Source organism: Salmo salar, chromosome ssa05, assembly GCF_905237065.1.
Source record: "Salmo salar chromosome ssa05, Ssal_v3.1, whole genome shotgun sequence".
NCBI classification, from domain to species: domain Eukaryota; kingdom Metazoa; phylum Chordata; class Actinopteri; order Salmoniformes; family Salmonidae; genus Salmo; species Salmo salar.
In genome coordinates this window covers 15,547,456-15,569,124 of record NC_059446.1, presented here as the reverse complement: position 1 = coordinate 15,569,124, position 21,669 = coordinate 15,547,456, and the positions used below count along the sequence as shown (strand labels likewise).

General features: G+C 42.6%; 1 protein-coding gene across 1 annotated transcript; it reads right to left on the bottom strand.

The window, feature by feature from the left end:
* Positions 1-498: 498 nt before the first annotated feature.
* Positions 499-21,067, bottom strand: LOC106604334 (cysteine-rich and transmembrane domain-containing protein 1). The gene is made up of 3 exons (XM_014198872.2): positions 20,866-21,067; positions 10,889-11,239; positions 499-3,575 (listed from the first exon to the last, which is right to left on the bottom strand). The coding sequence occupies exons 2-3, from the start codon at positions 11,217-11,219 to the stop codon at positions 3,472-3,474; spliced, it is 435 nt and encodes a 144-aa protein (XP_014054347.1). The 5' UTR covers positions 11,220-11,239; positions 20,866-21,067; the 3' UTR covers positions 499-3,471.
* Positions 21,068-21,669: the final 602 nt, after the last annotated feature.

The following is a 21,669-nucleotide window of genomic DNA, read 5'->3' as shown; positions in this document are numbered from 1 at the left end:
CCAGTGTGACTCCCCAGCCAAGGTCACAGCAGCCCAGTGTGACTCCCCAGCCAAGGTCACAGCAGCCCAGTGTGACTCCCCAGCCAAGGTCGCAGCAGCCCAGTGTGACTCCCCAGCCAAGGTCAAAGCTGCCCAGTGTGACTCCCCAGTCAAGGTCGCAGCAGCCCAGTGTGACTCCCCAGCCAAGGTCACAGCAGCCCAGTGTACCGCAGTCCAACCCCAGCCAAGGTCAAAGCTGCCCAGTGTGACTCCCCAGTCAAGGTCGCAGCAGCCCAGTGTGACTCCCCAGCCAAGGTCACAGCAGCCCAGTGTGACTCCCCAGCCAAGGTCGCAGCAGTCCAGTGGTATAAATAGACTCAGATCTATCCTGGAACCAATTACTAACCATAGAGATCTATAACACACTCAACCTCTGCTACAGCAAGCACAGTAAAACACACAGACACACCCACAACTGACTAACTGAACACAGACCAGAGTGAAAGACACCAGACAATGTTGACTGTTTTGGGAGTAATTTATTCTTAACGCAAGATTCTCATGTTAGGCAAAGGCATCTACATAACAAACATTCACTTTTTTATGTTTCATGTTCTCTCCTTCAAGGAATGAGAATATTAAAAATAACATAGCAATCAAATCATAATTTCTAGATCCTGGAAGAGTAACAGGAAAAAAACATTGCAAGCATTGAACAATATTACATGTAATCAAACATTCAAATATTTATTGTCATCGTCTTTAAAAAAAAAATGCATTCAATGCCAGCTCATAGGATTCATCCTAAGACAAACAGGAAACCACAGTAGCTGTTGTGCAAACATAACGGAGAGGACAGTTCAAGCTTCAGCATGGTACAGCGGGGGGTCAGGGGGTTGGCAAGGGGCACTGCAGCTTACTGGCATGTAGTGGTCTAGGTAGCCATGACGGATATGGTGTAGAGAGTCATTTGTTAGGGTGGTATAGGGTTTAGGGAATATGGGGTGGTATGACTAGAGGTTTGTTTGGGAGGAGGGAGGCAGGAGAAGTACCTTACAGAGGTAAGATGTTAAAGTGCCCAGGAGAGAGAGAGAGTGCATGGTGCGTGTGTTCGTTTGTGTATCATCTACAGTAGAACGCCTGAGATATGAGTGCATATTGTGTGTGTGGTGTTTGAGAATGAATTTGTGTTCCACAAGAAGCAACATCTACAGTACAGTGCCTGAGATTTAGGGAACATATAGTAGCTAAACTGCTACAGAGGGGTTAAGTCAGGTGTAGGAGCACTATGATAGATGCATAGAGGTTATCATATAATGCTACCATGGTTCAGGAGGTACAGGGGTTCCGGCTGGACGTTTGGGACGGACAACAGGAGTTCAAGGGGTAAGGCTGATAGTTAGGGGGAGAGAGAATGATTAAGGTGGACTAACAGGAAGTAAGGCCAGATGGAGGGACAGTGTAACAGGTAGGTCGGGGTAAGATGAGGGGCTTTTTAAAAAGTTGCTTATTTTCCCATAACCCTACCACAACTCGCCTAATTGAAGTAAACTAATGGACAACGATACTTAGGCTTCTACTTCCTGCCTATACATACTATATACAATTTATGGACAATATATTTTACATTAGCATCCCAGCCTTCAGCTACACTCAACCCCACCTATCTATCTCTGAAGACCATTTGATTTTGATTTTTGGCTGCCATATATATTTCCACTGTGCTGTTGCAGAAAAGCTCTGAAACTTTCAATTCTCATAGTTTCTACAGATTGTAAATTAAATTAAAAAAATGTGCTAAGTGTATTATTATATTATTGATCGATTGACTATGACTTTTCAAATCACTCAGTATTGCTATCTGCAGTGTTAGTTCTAGGTAAATGTTGTAATTCTTCATCCATTCCTGAACCTGTGACCAAAAACAAGCTACATATGGACAGTACCAAAATAAATGATCTAATGATTCTGTCTCTTCACAGCAAAATCTGCAGACCTGGGAAGATTATATCCCCATATCTATAACATTCTATTGGTTGCAAGAATTGTGTATAATAATTTAAATTGAAAAACTCTACGTTTAGAATCTGGCGTCGTTTTGTGTATCAGTTCATAAACCAGGTACTATAGAATCGGAACATCAAAAATCTCCCAACTATTTTGCAACCTGTATGGTGCAGCTATCCATTTTTTGGTGCTTAAATGAAACTGGCATACTTTTTTTTATTTATCACAATTTTCTTTAACCAATTTTGGTCTTTAACGCAGGGCCAACAGTCAAGTTCCTTACCTTCTCCCCTTTCCACAATGCTGCAATCAGTTGGTTGTAATTTTGGATAGAGCAGACATTTCTATATTTTTTTGTTAACTGCATGTGTGACATAATTCCACCAGTCCTATTTATGATATAATTTCCAAAGATTATACCATTTTTAAACCTTTTTTTCCTTTTTTCTCTCATCTGCTCGAGAACCAGTTCAGATTTATGTATAGTGTTTGTATGACTGAAGTCTTTAGTGAGAGGTCCAATCCTTTTTTATTTAATAATTTCTGCCCTTCAAATTCATATTCATTATATAAATAGGCCCGTTTAAGTTTGTCTGGCTTGCCATTCAAAATAAGGTGAAATTTTTTTGCTCATATAATTTCAAAAAACAAGTCATTAGGTAAATACGTGAACTGGAATATGACAAAATAATTAAATCAGGGTAATTTTTCCACAAATAAACAGATGTTGTCCTTTCCATGGTAGCAAAATCGTATCTAATTTGGCTAACTTTCTATAAATATTTATTGTAGCGAGATCATTTCTTTCTTTTGGGATATGTATACCAAGTATGTCCACTACATCGTCAGACCATGTTATTGGTAAACTACACGGTAATGTAAAAGTTGTCTTTTTTAGTGATCCAATACGTAATATGGAGCATTTATCATTCTGGTTTTAATCCAGAGGTAAGAAAAATTATCTACATCCTCTAGGAGGCTGTGCAGGGATCCAAATTGCGTATTTAAAAGAAAACATGAATGATCAGCGTACAATGACACCTTTGTTTTTAAGCCCAGGAATTCTAGCCCCTTGATATTATAGGATCTGATTTCAATAGCTAACATGTCGATGGCCATAATAAATAGATATGCCGATAGTGGACAACCTTGATTTACTCCTCTTGACAATTTAATACTTCCTGAGAAGTAGCCAATATTTACTATTTTACACCTGGGGTTACTATACATAACTTTAAGCCATTGTATAAGACACTCTCCAAAATTAAAATAGTCCAGGCATTTACATATAAATTCTAGTTGTACTTTATCAAAGGCCTTTTCAAAGTCCGCTATAAATACCAGGCCTGGTTTCCCAGATTTTCATAGTGTTCTATTGCTTCCAGTACTTGTTTTCTATTACAGATGAGAGGGACTTTGGGTTAAGGGTTAGGAGGTAAAGGGTAAGGGTCAAAGCAGGTAAGGGTAAATGTCAGGGGTCAGAGGTTATGTGAGCATGTCCCACAAGCAGCAGCAGCAGAGAGCCGTCCAACAGGCAGTCAGACATGTGTCTCCTGAATCATCTCTCCTTCTCTCCTCCACCACGTACACTAGAGGAAGGGAGGGATGGGGAAAGAGAGAGGTAGACATTCATTTATTAAAGTTAAACCTTTACAACTAGCAGTAAAAAAAATATGTTTTATTGTCACATACACCAGATAGGTGCAATGAAATTAGGGTTATTAGCCCTGCTCAAGGGCACAGACAGATTTTTCATCATGTCGGCTTGGGTACTCAAACCAGCGACCTTTTGGTTACTGGCCAAACGCTCTAACCACTAGGCTACCTGCCGCCCTTGGAATACACATACTTGGAATACACAAGTCACACACACTTAGCCCTAACAACATACTCTTCTTGTTATCGTTGGTATATTTGCTGTTAATCATTAATGTGCACACACACACACACCTTACAAAGGCTGCCATCTGGAGTGAGTCAGGTCAGCTATGTGTTACCTGAGTGGCAAGGTACTACCCTAGTACAAAAAGGGACTGCTCTTTAGCAACAGTTGCCAGGCAGTAAGTTTGCTGTGTTCATAACCAAGTGGGAAGGTGGTATTTACCAAATACAACTGGAAAGAAAAGACTTGAAAGGAAAGGGGATACCTAGTCAGTTGTCCAACTGAATGTATTCAACTGAAACGTGTATTCGGCATTTAACCCAACCCCTCTGAATCAGAGAGGTGCAGAGGGCTGCCTTAACCTACGTCCACGTCTTCGGATGGCCCCCCCAACTGGTAATTACGAGTGGAAAACTAATTTATCATGCAGGGCTCTGACGTCACCTACTAAGGAAAGGACCTTGATAAGAGCATTTTTGGCAGTTTAATGCAGAAACCATTTATAAAAAGCAATCTATTTATATGGTTTTGGAACACTATACTTTGTTTACAAGCATGATACTGTAGCTATACTTTTTTTTGTTTATGGTTTAGGCCGCTTGTTGGCAATTAGCCAATCAGCATTTCTCAACAAGTTCAAAGGTGACCCGATTCAGGAAACTAGGCGTATGTCGCAAGTCACGACTTCACAGGAGAGCCTTTTGAACTTTTTTTATTAATTTTTTATCAAAATGAATTTTTTGGCAAATGCCTTCTTGAACATGTGAACTTTCATGTGCCTTAGAATCAAATGTATTTCATCCATGTATACAGTGTGGCATACGGCAGGGAGAGATGAGGGGAGTGGTAATTGAGGGGAGATATCTGGCAGCCGGTTGGCTCCACCCCCTGGCCTTATATGGACTTCCTGCCCCAACGAGGCAAGGCTGTCGCTCGTTAAGCCAGGGAGTGCTTGGGGATAAAGGAGGCAGCAGCCTGCACAAAGGGGCAGAGCAGGAGAGAACCAAGAGCGTTATGAAGAGTGAGAGAATACCTGTTGTGACCTGGACTGCTTCGTTTGTAAATTGTTGGAGTTTGCCCCTGGCTATTTTCAAAAGGGGAAAAAATATATTTGTGCTGTCTTGTTTAAGGAATTTGGAATGATTTCTACTTTTACTGGATGTGGCTGGGGGTTACAGCATTTATTTCACATGACCCATCAATTTAGACAAGTAACATTTAGCTGGAATTGTTCCTTATTGTCGGCTACCACTTTTAGTCTTAATCTTTACTACACTACTCACTGTTTAGCGCACGACCTCACATATGAATCCTTAAAGAGACGGGCGGGGCTGGCTTAAGAGGGTGTGAACACAGGACTTGAGAAGGTACCAAAACTTTCAAAGGCCCTTTACAAGTTGATCTACTTTCCCATTGTTCCTCAATTGCAGTGTATGATATACCATTGTGTAGCGCCGAGTCTCTTATGTTTTTGCTACATGAGACTGATTTCAGCTGGTCAGTCACAAGTGAGTGAATGCATCCAACTGGTATTTACGACTTCACAACTGGTAAATTCCCACCTCCCACTTGGTTATGAATGTGGCAGTCCACTATTCACCACTGAGAAGGTATTATCCAGGTAAACAAATACAGGGCCTGATAAGTCTGGAAAGTTGCCTTTCTGTTTTAGACAACACCGCTTTAAATCATATGACAAGAACAAAAGCAGAAACTGATCTGGCTATCATGTGGTTAGCTACAACAACCTTCTCCTTTAAGAACACACAATGGCATGCTGATATAAAAGAACCGTATACAGTGCATTCGGAAAGTACTCAGACCCCTGGACTTTCTCCACGTTACAGCCTTTATTCTAAAATGGATTAAATAAAAGTATTCAATCTACACACAACACCCCATAATGACAGAGCAAAAACAGGTTTTTAGACGTTTTTGCAAATGAATAGAAAAAAAATACTATTTACATAAGTATTCAGACCATTTGCTATGAGACACAAAATTGAGCTCAGTTGCATCCTGTTTCCATTGATCATCCTTGAAATGTTTCTCTAACTTGATTGGAGTCCACCATGCGGTCGAAGGAATTGTCCACAGAGCTCTGAGACAGGATTGTGTCGAGGCACAGATCTGGGGAAAGGTACCAAAACATTTCTGCAGGATTGAAGGTCCCCAAGAACACAGTGTTCTCCATTTCTAAACTGGAAGAAGTTTAGAACCACCAAGACTCTTCCTAGAGCTAGCCGCCCGGCCAAACTGAACAATCGAGGGAGAAGGGCCTTGGTCAGGGAGGTGACCAAGAACCCGATGATCACACTGACCGAGCTCTAGAATTCCTCTCTGGAGATGGGAGAACCTTCCAGAAGAACAACCATCTCTACAGCACTCCACCTTTACGGTAGAGTGGCCAGAAGGAAGCCACTCCTCAGTAAAAGGCACATGACAGCCCGCTTGGAGTTAAAGACTCTCAGACCATAAGAAACAAGATTCTCTGTTCTGATGAAACCAAGATTGAACTCTTTGGCCTGAATGCAAAGTATCACATCTGGAGGAAACATGGCACCATCCCTACAGTGAAGCATGATGGTGGAATCATCATGCAGTGGGGATGTTTTCAGCAGCAGGGACTGTGAGACTAGTCAGGACCAAGGGAAAGACGAACGGAGCGAAGAACAGAGAGATCCTTGATGAAAACCTGCTCTAGAGTGCTCAGGATCTCAGACTGGGGCGAATGTTCCCCTTCCAACAGGACAACGACCCTAAGCACACAGCCAAGACAACACAGGAGTGGCTTCAAGACAAGTCTCTGAATGTCCTTGAGTGGCCCAGCCAGAACTCGGACTTAAACCCAATCGAACATCTCTGGAGAGACCTGAAAATAGCTGTGCAGCGACGCTCCCCACCCAACCTGACCGAACTTGAGGGGATCTGCAGAGAAGAATGGGAGAAACTCCCCAAATACAGATGTGTCAAGCTTGTAGCATCGTACCCAAGAAGACTCAAGGCTGTAATGGCTGCCAAAAGTGCTTCAACAAAGTACTGAGTAAATGGTTTGAATACTTAAAGTACCAGTCAAAGGTTTGGACACACCTACTCATTTAAGGGTTTTTCTTTATTTTACTATTTTCTACATGGTAGAATAATAGTGAAGACAGCAAAACTATGAAATAACACATACGGAATTATGTAGTAACCCCCAAAAAAGTGTTAAACTAATCAAAATATATTTTATATTTGAGATTATTCAAAGTAGCCACCCTTTGCCTAGATGACAGCTTTGCACACTTGCCATTCTCTCAACCAGCTTCATGAGGTAGTCACCTGGAATGCATTTCAATTAACAGGTGTGCCTTGTTAAAGGTCATTTGTGGAATTTCTTTCCTTCTTAATGTGTTTGAGCCAATCAGTTGTGTTGTGACAAGGTAGGGGTGGTATACAGAAGATGGTCCATATTTTACCAAATAGGGCTAAGTCCATATTGTGGCAAGAACAGCTCAAATAAGCAAAGAACAACAGTCAATCATTATTTCAAGACAAAGGTCAGTCAATCCGGAACATTTCAATAACTTTTTTCTTCAACTGCAGTCACAAAAACCATCAAGCACTATGATTAAAACATTTATTTAATCAATTTTAGAATAAGACTAATGTAATAAAAGGTGGGAAAATCCAGGGATCTGAATACTTTCTGAATGCACCATATGTATGTATATTTATTTATTTATGTATATATATTTTTTCAAACTTATTTTACTATGCCAATATGTGTTTGTTGTCAATGTTAGGCGTCAACTGGTGGCAGTTGTAAAAGAAGTCTATAGTTGTATGTGTTGCAGAGAAAATAGTGCCATTGTTGATTAGATGCATTTTTCAATAATTCGGCTTTTCTCTTGAACCATATGGTCTGTCTACTAGAAACTCATGGACAATTTGGATCCAGATATAAAACATGTATACTATATATGAATACTTTCTTTTTTAAAAGCTATTCAAGTATGAATTACCAAAGTTATGATAGATTATATTCATTACCTAAATTACTGAAGATTCTGGCAACTTTGGTAAATTACCAGTAGCTTTGCAACCCCAGATAGAACTGTCTGACCCACTGGTTCCCAAATGTTTCACAATTTAAATGATTCCCCTAGTCAAGGGCCTGAACTAGGTGAACTAGCTCACCTGATTCCCCTAGTCAAGGGCCTGAACTAGGTGAACTAGCTCACCTGATTCCCCTAGTCAAGGGCCTGAACTAGGTGAACTAGCTCAGTGCTAGTGACGCCGCTAGCACTGAGATGCAGTGCCTTAGACCGCTGAACCAGGGTCTGTAGTGACGCCTCTAGCACTGAGATGCAGTGCCTTGGACCGCTGAACCAGGGTCTGTAGTGACGCCACTAGCACTGAGATGCAGTGCCTTAGACCGCTGAACCAGGGTCTGTAGTGACGCCTCTAGCACTGAGATGCAGTGCCTTAGACCGCTGAACCAGGGTCTGTTGTGATGCCTCTAGCACTGAGATGCAGTGCCTTAGACCGCTGCGCCACTCAGGAGCCCCCAATAGATCAAATACATGGAACGGCTGGGGATCCCAGGGGAGACATTGTTCCCAAAGCACCTCCAGCGTCTTTGCATTCAGAGAAGTCAAGGTAGGGCTGACACCATTTAGTCGACTAGTCGATTATTTGGTCGAGAGATTTCTTTAGTCAAGCACAAGACACCCGTCTGATTTACGCCCGTCTCAGTGGACTAATCCATTGTGGAGGCCACGGGGATGGGACAGTCCATCACTCTAAGACATGTGATACTGACATATGGTTATATTATGTAAAAATAATGGTGCAATACTAATAAATCTAATATTATAACAAATGTGCTTTTCCCCGCATTGGATACGGTCACTGTCCACTGTTCTGAAAGAATCTTCAGTACGCCGTGGAATTGCCACCTTTACCTATGTGCATAATACCAAAGTTAACCAGCATATTGGGATTGAGAACAATGTGGCGGAGGAAACCCCCATTTAATTAGGTCTATAATCAACTGTTAAATGTGCCTGGCTTTATAAATCATCCATATACATACAAACATCTCCAGAAATAAGACATATCTTGCTTCTGTTGCCTGTTTGACTGTGTGTTTAATAACTTACTGATTCCGTGAGCACCAAGCCTCATGCAGCAGAAGATTGTTGGATAAAGACATTTCACAGATTTGGCTGTTTTAATCTTTGCTCTGCTGTAATAAAGGCTTTACAATTATTTTTGTTAGAACAGACTGGTATTACTTAGAATTAGATTTGTTTACACTGTTTCAAACAGGCAGAACAATGATATTGTAATCTAACAGCACCTGTTTGTCACACATAATATACACACAGCTCTCACTCCTATAGCCTCCTTTTTCTTGATCTCCTTATTGTTATTATTACTATTATTATGATAATAAGTCATGTCATTAGTGGTCTTTGTATGGTATCCTTGTATAACCACCATCGAACTGTAGGCATCCTGTTTAGTCTTAATACTGTAACTTACTTAGGCCTATATTTCAATATATAGGCTACTGTATCAATCAAACATTAATTCGTTATTGCCATCACACATCATATGAGACATTCATGCTTTGAAATGCAATCAAGCATTTTAGTTTTAAATTAAATAACAAAGGGAGCTTTGAATAATTAGCCTAAACAATAAACCGCAATTGACGATGTAACTGTTTTTAGTCTGCTGTAATAAAGGCTTTATATAATCTTTTTTTCATTAAAATAGACTGGTACACTTGTTCCAAATGAAAAAAACAAAATATATAAATATAATATTGTAATCTAACAGCAACTGTTTGGCACACATAACTCACACAGTGCTTGCTCATATACCCTCCTTTATCTGGATCTGCAGTAGTTTCCACAACTAAGTCAAATGTCTTCCACACATCTGACTTCCTCTTTCCCTCCTGAGCAACCAGTAAACTTTCACCCATTTCAAGTTTTTATTTCACGTCCTCTGCATCCATTTTGCTGTCGTTTGTCATAACCAATTTATTGATGTGATTATGATAGGCTATAGGCCCCATTGGTCACATGCATGTGATGCTTACATGTTTCATGTAAAGAGAGCAAGGGTTGAGGGAATGTTTTTTTTAAAACAAATTTGGGATTTCGGTAACTTATTGTGCTGTGGTGCCTTTTCGCTGCAGTAGGGAGGAGAGCGAGACAACGTTTGCCAGTCACATAGGCACTCACTATCATTTTTTTAACACAGTGTGACCATCAGGCTCTGAGTAATTTGTGCGTCTGAATTATTGAATCAAACAGTGTTCTTAAAGCTTCAGACAAGCTCAGTGCATATGTAGTTGATTTTATTCAAAACACATAGGGTGTCTGTCTACATCCTGAAAAATAAGTTTCAACATTTCGACGACTCTCGGTTGACCAACATTTTTATTTTTTCAGGGGACAGCCCTAAGTCAAGGCAAACAATATCCTTCCCTTTCCTTCTCCCTGTATTCTTCATCCCCTCTCTCTCCTCCTCACCCCTCTCCTCTCCTTATCCCTGTATTCTTCATCCCCTCTCTCTCCTCCTCACCCCTCTCCTCTCCTTATCCCTGTATTCTTCATCCCCTCTCTCTCCTCCTCACCCCTCTCCTCTCCTTATCCCTGTATTCTTCATCCCCTCTCTCTCCTCCTCACCCCTCTCCTCTCCTTATCCCTGTATTCTTCATCCCCTCTCTCTCCTCCTCACCCCTCTCCTCTCCTTATCCCTGTATTCTTCCTCCCCCCTCTCCTCCTCACCCGTCCTCTCCTTCTCCCTGCATTCTTCATCCCCTCTTCTCCTTATCCCTGTATTCTTCCTCCCCTCACCCCTGTCCTCTCCTTCTCCCTGTATTCCTTCTCCCGGTATTCTTCCTCCCCTCTCTCCTCCTCACCCCTCCTTCTCCCGCTTCTTTTCCTCCCCTCACCCCTCTTCCACTCTCCTCATTCTGCCTCTTCCTCTTCCACTCTCCTCATTCTGCCTCCCTCTCACCTGTGTTTTTAGGTGCCTCTCCATACATGGGTCCTGGGGGTGATCCTCCCTGCCATCCAAACTGGGGCTGTCCAGGGTAGCCCTCCTGGTAGGGGCCTGCTTGTCCCTGGCCGGGGTAGGGTCCAGGAGGTCCCCCGGGGCCAGCAGGGTAGCCTGGGTTTTGAGGAGGGAATCCTCCAGGTTGCTCCATGTTTACGGGGTAACCCTGGGGAGGGTATCCCTGCTGGGGGTAACCCTGCTGAGGGTAACCCTGCTGGGGGTAACCCTGCTGGGGGTAACCCTGCTGGGGGTAACCAGGGGCCTGGTACGGAGGAGGCTGCTCAAAATTCATCTGCTAGACAACAGAGACACCTGTAGAAAGAGAGGGAGGGAGGGAGAGGAAGAGAGGGACGGATGGGGAGAGGAAGAGAGATGTTTAATGTTTATTCTAATGTGTAAACACAATTCCTTTTGTATTGCTCCTATAATGAAGCCAATAAAGCTATGTTGAATGTAACTGAACAGAGAGGAGGAAGGAGCATTTAGGGAAAAAAAAGAGAGATTGGAGGAGAGGGACAAACAAATGTATTGTTGCAGTTTCACAGCCCTGCAGAGAGTCAACACAGGCTGGAGATAACAGTAGACAAGTGTGTGAGAGAAAGCCCCTAGGAGTCCCTTTAGCCAGGAGTCCCTTTAGCCAGTGCTTGTCATGGTAAGGGAATACCCCCCTGAAATGGTCAAAATGAATGTGATCTTATTGGCACCGTACGAAACATATACACGATGTACAATACCACTCAATTGGACGCCGTTTCATTCAAAACATATTGCAAATGTCATATGGCAAATGCCAAGTGTCACACAGCAAAAATCCAATAGATGTCGAGCGTGCTCCACCATAATTTTTTATATTGCAAATGCACATCAAGTCAAGACCCAAGGGTCAAATTTTGAAAATTTGAAAAAAATAAAATAAAATTGAGATTGCGTCATCTATGGATCTGTTGGGGCGGTATGCAAATTGGAGGTGGTATGCAAATTGGTACACCAGTTGTAGTTGATCGAGGTAAACCCCTCCCCCCTCAATTTCCCCGACTCTACTGCCTTGTCCGCCCGGTGAATCTATCGCGTTCCGAGAGCCCCGTTGGTAAAAAACCTGCACGGTCATCCTCTTATTATCAAGTGACTGTAGAATGGAAGGAAGAGGTGGACAGTTTTCCCTTCGTCTTCATCTCACCAGGATCCCCCGTCTCTAGCCTCTGTAACGCCGGAGTTTCCTCTTGGGTTGAAATTACTGAGAGAGCCCAGGGCAGATGAGTGGAAGTGGAAGCTGGAATTGGTTTAAGTAACAGCCAATGTGATGTTCAAGAGTTTGTGTTGGTTGTAAGAAATAACAGCAGATACATTGTGAAAATAAGACAACAACATAACATCTTGATCCCTAGTTGTCATTGTACAATGTCACTGTTGTATGACCGTTTTCCTTGTGTAGGTCAAACGCATGGCCACATGCTTCTAGTTGTATTTCTAGAAATGTCCATCATACCAGAGAAGTCTGTCAGCTAGCGGTTTCAACCCTTCTATGAGGAAGTGCTTCCACACACGTACGTCCAACCTATACATTTGCTAGCACCCTAAAGGAAGTAGTAAAGTACAAAGAGACGAGTACTGCATATCTTTCTCATGACATCATACAAAGCCTGAGTGCATTGTGACTCACACCCCTGAACCTGAGATGGAGTGGCCTAACCTCTCTGCCCTCTATCCAGCTAACAATGGACTCACGGCAAGAAGAGACTAAACACACAGTCAATAATTCACACTTTAAAATTAGGAAGCAGCTACTGGCTGTGACCACTAGCCGTGTGTGTGTGTGTGTGTGTGTGTGTGTGTGTGTGTGTGTGTGAGTGAGTGGGTGAGTGAGTGAGTGAGTGAGTGAGTGAGTGAGTGAGTGAGTGAGTGAGTGAGTGAGACACAGACAGACAGACAGACAGACAGACAGACAGACAGACAGACAGACAGACAGACAGACAGACAGACAGACAGACAGACAGACAGACAGACAGACAGACAGATAGATGTACAGACAGACAGACAGACAGACAGACAGACAGACAGACAGACAGACAGACAGACAGACAGACAGACAGACAGACAGACAGACAGACAGAGAGAGAGAGAGAGAGAGGAGAGAGCAAGAGGGAGTTAGAGAGCAAGCGAGAGGACTCAAGAAATCCAGTCGTTGTAACAAGGTAGACGTACATGTAGAGCATTCTGCTGGTTTAGATTCTAGGCCAGAAGACCATTAAGCCTACGTTGGGTCTGTTTAGTAGTGAAACACTGCCCCTCCCCCATCAGCTGGGAATACCACAGCACAACAAACTGCAGGACAGAAGGAAAGTGGGCCAGTGAGGCGTTGTCCCTCCATCCCCCATTCTTCTGTCCCTCCATCGTTCGCTGGGCTATATTCACAGTGTTTACTGTAAACATCTAAAGCCGAGCTAACTTCTTTCTCATCTATCTCTATCTTTCTCAACCTCCCTCAACAATCAGAGCATTGTATAGAGAACATCACGTGACCCAAATCACCTGACCCATCTTTCCAAATGCCTCTTCACAACATAATTCCTCTCATCAAGACAACCCTTCTACCATAGGGGTCGTTTGTTTTGCGGTACCATGTTACATAGTAAGATTAAACATTGGTTGAACACAGTGAGATTGTAGACTCCTAAATTGATAGCTGTAAAATCACCTAAACAAACTGCACTAACACTGAACTAAAATATAAAACATAACATGTAAAGTGTTGGGACCATGTTTCATGAGCTGAAATAAAAGATCCCAGAAAATGTCCATACGCCCAAAAAGCTTATTTCTCTCAAATTGTGCTCCTTTGCCAAGACAATCCATCCACCTGACAGGTGTGGCATATCAAGAAGCTAATTGAACAGTATAATCATTACACATGTGCACCTTGTGCTGGGGACAATAAAAGGCCACTAAAATGTGCAGTTTTGTCATACAACACAATGCCACAGATGTCTCAAGTTGAGGGAGTGTACAATTGGCATGTTGACTGCAGTAATGCCCACCAGTTCTGTTGCCAGATAATTTAATGTTAATTTCTCTACCATAAGCCGCCTCCAACGTCGTTTTAGACAATTTGGCAGAAAGTCCAACCGGCCTCGCAAATGTAAGCTCAGTCCAGGACCACCACATCTGGCTTCGTCACCTGCGGGATCGTCTGAGACCAGCCACGCAGACAGCTGATGAAACTGTAGGTCTGCACAAACTGTCAGAAGCGTCTCAGGGAAGCTCATCTGCATGCTCATCGTCCTCGCCAGGGTCTTGACCTTCGATGGCCACTGACACGCTGGAGAAGTGTGATCTTTACGGATGAATCCCGGTTTCAACTGTACCGGGCAGATGGAGTGTGTTTGGTACCGTGTGGGCGAGCAGTTTGCTGATGTCAACATTGTGAACAGAGTGCCGCATGGAGGCGGTGGGGTTATGGTATGGACAGGTATAAGCTACGGACAACAAACACAACTGCATTTTATAAATGGCAATCTGAATGCACAGAGCTACTGTGATGAGTTTTGAGGCACATTGTTGTGCCGTTCATCCACCGCCATCACCTCATGTTTCAGCCTAATAATACACGACCCCCTGTCACAAGGATCTGTACACAATTCCTGGAAGCTGAACATGTCCCAGGTCTTCCATGGCCTACATACTCACCAGACATTGAGCATGTTTGGAATGCTCTGGATCAACACGTACGACAGCGTGTTCCAGTTCCAGTTCCAGCCAATATCCAGGAACTTCACACGGCCATTGAAGAGGAGTGGGGCAACATTCCACAGGCCACTATTAACAGCCTGATCAACACTATGCAAAGGAGATGTGTCGCCCTGCATGAGGCAAATGGTGATTATGCCACATACTGACTGGTTCTGATCCACGCACCAACCTTCTTTTAAAGTTTCTGGGACCAACAGATGCATATATGTATTCCCAGTCATGTGAAACCCATAGATTAGGGCCCAATTTATTTATTTCAATTGACTCATTTCCTTATATGAACTAACTGTAACTCAGTAAAATCTTTGACATTGTTGCATGTTCTTATATATTTTTGTTCAGTGTAGCTACTTCACATGCTGATATTGATTTTGGTATTATTGTGTGTTGTTACGTTTACTAGCTAGATACCTAGCTAGTGCCAAAAAGCACCTGGACCACCTTTGGAGACGTGCCTTTTGTTAAGTAAAGTCTGTGATAAGAGGTTCTAGGGAGGCTGGACTGGGTGATACTACTAAGAGCATGTTAGAAGACCACACTACAAGTCCCAAATTGAGACAGGTCAGATTGAAAGAGAAACAAGTCATGTTTCCTACAAAGTTTTAACAGAACATAATTTGACTTCCTCTAATCTGTGTGTTGTGAGTCGGCCTAATCGTCCTCTAATCTGTGTGTTGTGAGTCGGCCTAATCGTCCTCTAATCTGTGTGTTGTGAGTCGGCCTAATCGTCCTCTAATCTGTGTGTTGTAAATCGGCCTAATCGTCCTCTAATCTGTGTGTTGTGAGTCGGCCTAATCGTCCTCTAATCTGTGTGTTGTAAATCAGCCTAATCTTCTCCTGCTGGCTGCTGCAAAAATGAAAAATCTCCACACATATTCTGTGTGTGTGCGCGTCTTGATTTTACTTGAAGGGTTATGAAATGATGACCAAACATGTCACCTGTACACACTTAACAGATGGCAGGTGAGGTAGTTGAGTAACCATGGTTACTCTCCTGAGCTGTGAGGAACAGATGCTCCTGTGGATTCTCAATGACTACCTTCACTAACGCTAAAACCCCATTCACACACAGCGTTACCCTGGAGAACATTTGGTCCTGGGACCCTAAGTACACACTGTGGCATTCTAGTTACACAACCTCCTCTCCTCCCCATAACGGACTGGTTTATCAGAAATGTTTGCTAACCTAACCTTCCTCTTCCTGTCCTAGGTACAGTTCAGTTGTGTTTGAGCTCTAGTGTGTGTCCGACAGTTTGTCATTGATGGAAAAAGGCTTCCAGTGTCGAGGCATTGTACTGACCCATGACTGACACTGTTTCCACAACACACACACAGGCAGAGAGAAACGGCATCGTCACCGTCTCTCTCCACCTCTCTCACACAGCCTAGTGCAACAGTATAAATGTTAGTAGCAATGATTGTTGAGCAAAATCATACTGCACCACAACAAAGAAGTAGGGCTGTCAACCAAAGGTATTCTACTGAATTCAAACATCACTAAAACTACAGCTGATCTGTAAGTCTAGCTTACTCAGGAGACAGGTAGCATCACAAAAACTACAGCTGATCTGTAAGCCTAGCTAACTCAGGAGACAGGTAACATCACTAAAACTACAGCTGATCTGTAAGCCTAGCTAACTCAGGAGACAGGTAGCATCACTAAAACTACAGCTGATCTGTAAGCCTAGCTAACTCAGGAGACAGGTAGCATCACTAAAACTACAGCTGATCTGTAACCCTAGCTAACTCAGGAGACAGGTAACATCACTAAAACTACAGCTGATCTGTAAGCCTAGCTAACTCAGGAGACAGGTAGATAGAACAACAAGACACATCTCCTCACAGAAACTAGCATCTAGAACAACAAGACACATCTACTCACAGAAACTAGCATCTAGAACAACAAGACACATCTACTCACAGAAACTAGCATCTAGAACAACAAGACACATCTACTCACAGAAACTAGCATCTAGAACAACAAGACACATCTCCTCACAGAAACTAGCATCTAGAACAACAAGACACATCTCCTCACAGAAACTAGCATCTAGAACAACAAGACACATCTCCTCACAGAAACTAGCATCTAGAACAACAAGACACATCTCCTCACAGAAACTAGCATCTAGAACAACAAGACACATCTCCTCACAGAAACTAGCATCTAGAACAACAAGACACATCTACTCACAGAAACTAGCATCTAGAACAACAAGACACATCTCCTCACAGAAACTAGCATCTAGAACAACAAGACACATCTCCTCACAGAAACTAGCATCTAGAACAACAAGACACATCTCCTCACAGAAACTAGCATCTAGAACAACAAGACACATCTACTCACAGAAACTAGCATCTAGAACAACAAGACACATCTCCTCACAGAAACTAGCATCTAGAACAACAAGACACATCTCCTCACAGAAACTAGCATCTAGAACAACAAGACACATCTCCTCACAGAAACTAGCATCTAGAACAACAAGACACATCTCCTCACAGAAACTAGCATCTAGAACAACAAGACACATCTACTCACAGAAACTAGCATCTAGAACAACAAGACACATCTACTCACAGAAACTAGCATCTAGAACAACAAGACACATCTCCTCACAGAAACTAGCATCTAGAACAACAAGACACATCTCCTCACAGAAACTAGCATCTAGAACAACAAGACACATCTCCTCACAGAAACTAGCATCTAGAACAACAAGACACATCTACTCACAGAAACTAGCATCTAGAACAACAAGACACATCTCCTCACAGAAACTAGCATCTAGAACAACAAGACACATCTACTCACAGAAACTAGCATCTAGAACAACAAGACACATCTCCTCACAGAAACTAGCATCTAGAACAACAAGACACATCTACTCACAGAAACTAGCATCTAGAACAACAAGACACATCTCCTCACAGAAACTAGCATCTAGAACAACAAGACACATCTCCTCACAGAAACTAGCATCTAGAACAACAAGACACATCTCCTCACAGAAACTAGCATCTAGAACAACAAGACACATCTACTCACAGAAACTAGCATCTAGAACAACAAGACACATCTCCTCACAGAAACTAGCATCTAGAACAACAAGACACATCTCCTCACAGAAACTAGCATCTAGAACAACAAGACACATCTCCTCACAGAAACTAGCATCTAGAACAACAAGACACATCTCCTCACAGAAACTAGCATCTAGAACAACAAGACACATCTCCTCACAGAAACTAGCATCTAGAACAACAAGACACATCTCCTCACAGAAACTAGCATCTAGAACAACAAGACACATCTCCTCACAGAAACTAGCATCTAGAACAACAAGACACATCTCCTCACAGAAACTAGCATCTAGAACAACAAGACACATCTCCTCACAGAAACTAGCATCTAGAACAACAAGACACATCTCCTCACAGAAACTAGCATCTAGAACAACAAGACACATCTCCTCACAGAAACTAGCATCTAGAACAACAAGACACATCTCCTCACAGAAACTAGCATCTAGAACAACAAGACACATCTCCTCACAGAAACTAGCATCTAGAACAACAAGACACATCTACTCACAGAAACTAGCATCTAGAACAACAAGACACATCTCCTCACAGAAACTAGCATCTAGAACAACAAGACACATCTCCTCACAGAAACTAGCATCTAGAACAACAAGACACATCTCCTCACAGAAACTAGCATCTAGAACAACAAGACACATCTCCTCACAGAAACTAGCATCTAGAACAACAAGACACATCTACTCACAGAAACTAGCATCTAGAACAACAAGACACATCTCCTCACAGAAACTAGCATCTAGAACAACAAGACACATCTACTCACAGAAACTAGCATCTAGAACAACAAGACACATGGCCCTTCTGACCTCTTTCTCCTTGATCCGTATTATAGTCTTCAGGCAAAACAGACCTCACCTGTACCTGGCTGTACCGGTCGCCTTTACAGAAGTATCACTTCATGACTTAGTAGTGGTACAAACAGCTAGGCCTTCAGTTGTATAGTCAGGGGTCTCTCCCACAGGGTCTTTGTACAATGTATGGTCCCAGTTTTACACTGAGAGTGAGGGTATGGTTCCAGTTTTACTCTGAGAGTGAGGGTATGGTTCCAGTTGTACACTGAGAGTGAGGGTATGGTTCCAGTTGTACACTGAGAGTGAGGGAATAGATCCAGTTTTACACTGAGAGTGAGGGTATGGTTCCAGTTGTACACTGAGAGTGAGGGTATGGTTCCAGTTTTACACTGAGAGTGAGGGTATGGTTCCAGTATATGGTGAAAGAATGGAACATACTTCTCAAACACAATAAGATCCCAGTCCTAAATGAGTAAATGTCCAGGGTTATAACAGTCAACTAGGCCTATTAGAACCACAGCCAGCTGGGGCATAGATCATTCACCAAGAGATGACTGTTGAAATGGAAAGAACTGGGATGATATTTCAACATGGTGCAGTTGATCGTCTAAAACACTCCCTCAATTAGGTTTATTTTTCCTGCCACGTCCTTTATAGGCTACATTTATGAGGGGGATTTTTCTGTGTAAAATAGGCTATTAGGCTATTCTTCTTCTTCACTGGCGTCTCGTATAAGCCTACAGTATTGTTGTGGCGTCTCATATAAGCCTACAGTGTTGTGGCGTCTCATATAAGCCTACAGTGTTGTTGTGGCGTCTCATGTTAGCCTACAGTGTTGTTGTGGCATCTCATGTTAGCCTACAGTGTTGTTGTGGCATCTCATGTTAGCCTACAGTGTTGTTGTGGCATCTCATGTTAGCCTACAGTGTTGTTGTGGCATCTCATGTTAGCCTACAGTGTTGTTGCGGCGTCTCATGTTAGCCTACAGCGTTGTTGTGGCGTCTCGTATAAGCCTACAGTGTTGTTGTTGTGGTGTCTCGTATAAGCCTACAGTGTTGCGGCGTCTCATGTTAGCCTACAGTGTTGTTGCTGCATCTCATGTTAGCCTACAGTGTTGTTGCGGCATCTCATGTTAGCCTACAGTGTTGTTGTGGCGTCTCGTATAAGCCTACAGTGTTGTTGTGGCGTCTCGTATAAGCCTACAGTGTTGTTGTGGCGTCTCGTATAAGCCTACAGTGTTGTTGTGGCATCTCATGTTAGCCTACAGTGTTGTTGTGGCATCTCATGTTAGCCTACAGCGTTGTTGTGGCGTCTCGTATAAGTCTACAGTGTTGTTGTTGTGGTGTCTCGTATAAGCCTACAGTGTTGCGGCGTCTCATGTTAGCCTACAGTGTTGTTGCTGCATCTCATGTTAGCCTACAGTGTTGTTGCGGCATCTCATGTTAGCCTACAGTGTTGTTGTGGCGTCTCGTATAAGCCTACAGTGTTGTTGTGGCGTCTCGTATAAGCCTACAGTGTTGTTGTGGCGTCTCGTATAAGCCTACAGTGTTGTTGTGGCGTCTCATGTTAGCCTACAGTGTTGTTGTGGCATCTCATGTTAGCCTACAGTGTTGTTGTGGCGTCTCGTATAAGCCTACAGTGTTGTTGTGGCGTCTCATGTTAGCCTACAGTGTTGTTGTGGCGTCTCGTATAAGCCTACAGTGTTGTTGTGGCGTCTCGTATAAGCCTACAGAGTTGTTGTGGCGTCTCATGTTAGCCTACAGTGTTGTTGTGGCGTCTCGTATAAGCCTACAGTGTTGTTGTGGCGTCTCGTATAAGCCTACAGTGTTGTTGTGGCGTCTCATGTTAGCCTACAGTGTTGTTGCATTGATGCCATATCAAAGGAACAAAATGACACTTAACTCGGATCTTTGGCTTTATTAACAACTAGCTACTAGATTTAAAAAAAACATCTACAGCATAGCATAAAGGCTAGATCAGTTGATTTGCTGCAATAGGCCACTTTCAAAATATTAGGCTACATAGAAATCAATATATCACGAATTCTATCATAACTAATAATGTCTGACACGACTATGTCCCTTTCTATTATGTAAAATGTATTGTTGGATACAACGTACCTGGAGAAAGAGGCCCAGCTGCGTGGTCGCCTCAATAAGACAAGGATGGAATACAACTAACACCTGCACAGGGCCAAAGCCCAAGAACAACCCTGTCGAGCTGCAATTTCCCAACAGGCCGCAACTTAGAGACAGGCAACGTTAACATATGGACCACAATATTATCACCTACCTTATGAGAAATGATATCCGTTATCAACAGAAAGTCCAACTCCTCTTTAAAAAAAAACAAGCTATTCGGCAGGATCTTTATTGCTTATTGCTTTTCTTCTAATTTTTTTTTACCGCACTGAACAACCAGCTCGTCTATAACTCAGTGCGCATCTCTCTGTTGTGTGGGGACCATGACGTCACCCGATGGTGGCGCGAGGGGTTTGCATAGAAAAAACATGTTCGAAACGGCATTACCCGCCTTTCACTGGTTGGCTGTGGTGAACGACCGATGTTTTCACGGACCAATCAGAGCGGAGAGCGGTGAGAGTCTGGTGAATGGGATTCATCGAAAGTGAAGACTACTGACCACCTGACTTGCTCGGTCATTAATTATACATCACAGAAAGATGTGACGAGATACACAGAAATAGGACATTGAATGAGTCTTGTAAATTTAGCAAGCAATATTTATCAATATATTGTGTCTTCGATTAGATTGATTAGTATATTGTTTTATCATAAGATCTATCGGCTAACTGTAGAAAAATTACAATTGAACTAATACGGTCTACTTTACTTGCTTATAAACGTCCTAAAAAACAGACGTGAAATTGTGTTTATATTTATACTACTTCATAAATATATTAAAGATAAAACTAGTGTTTCATAGGCTACCACATCATAGGTCCTGACATGGCCCCTCACACACATAATACTGTATCTATAAATCAAACAATTTTATGTTTGTGATTAGGTTTTATGTAATGAACAACAGAGTAGCCAAGCCCCTAGCGTAGGCCACAGTACATTTCCATGACAGATG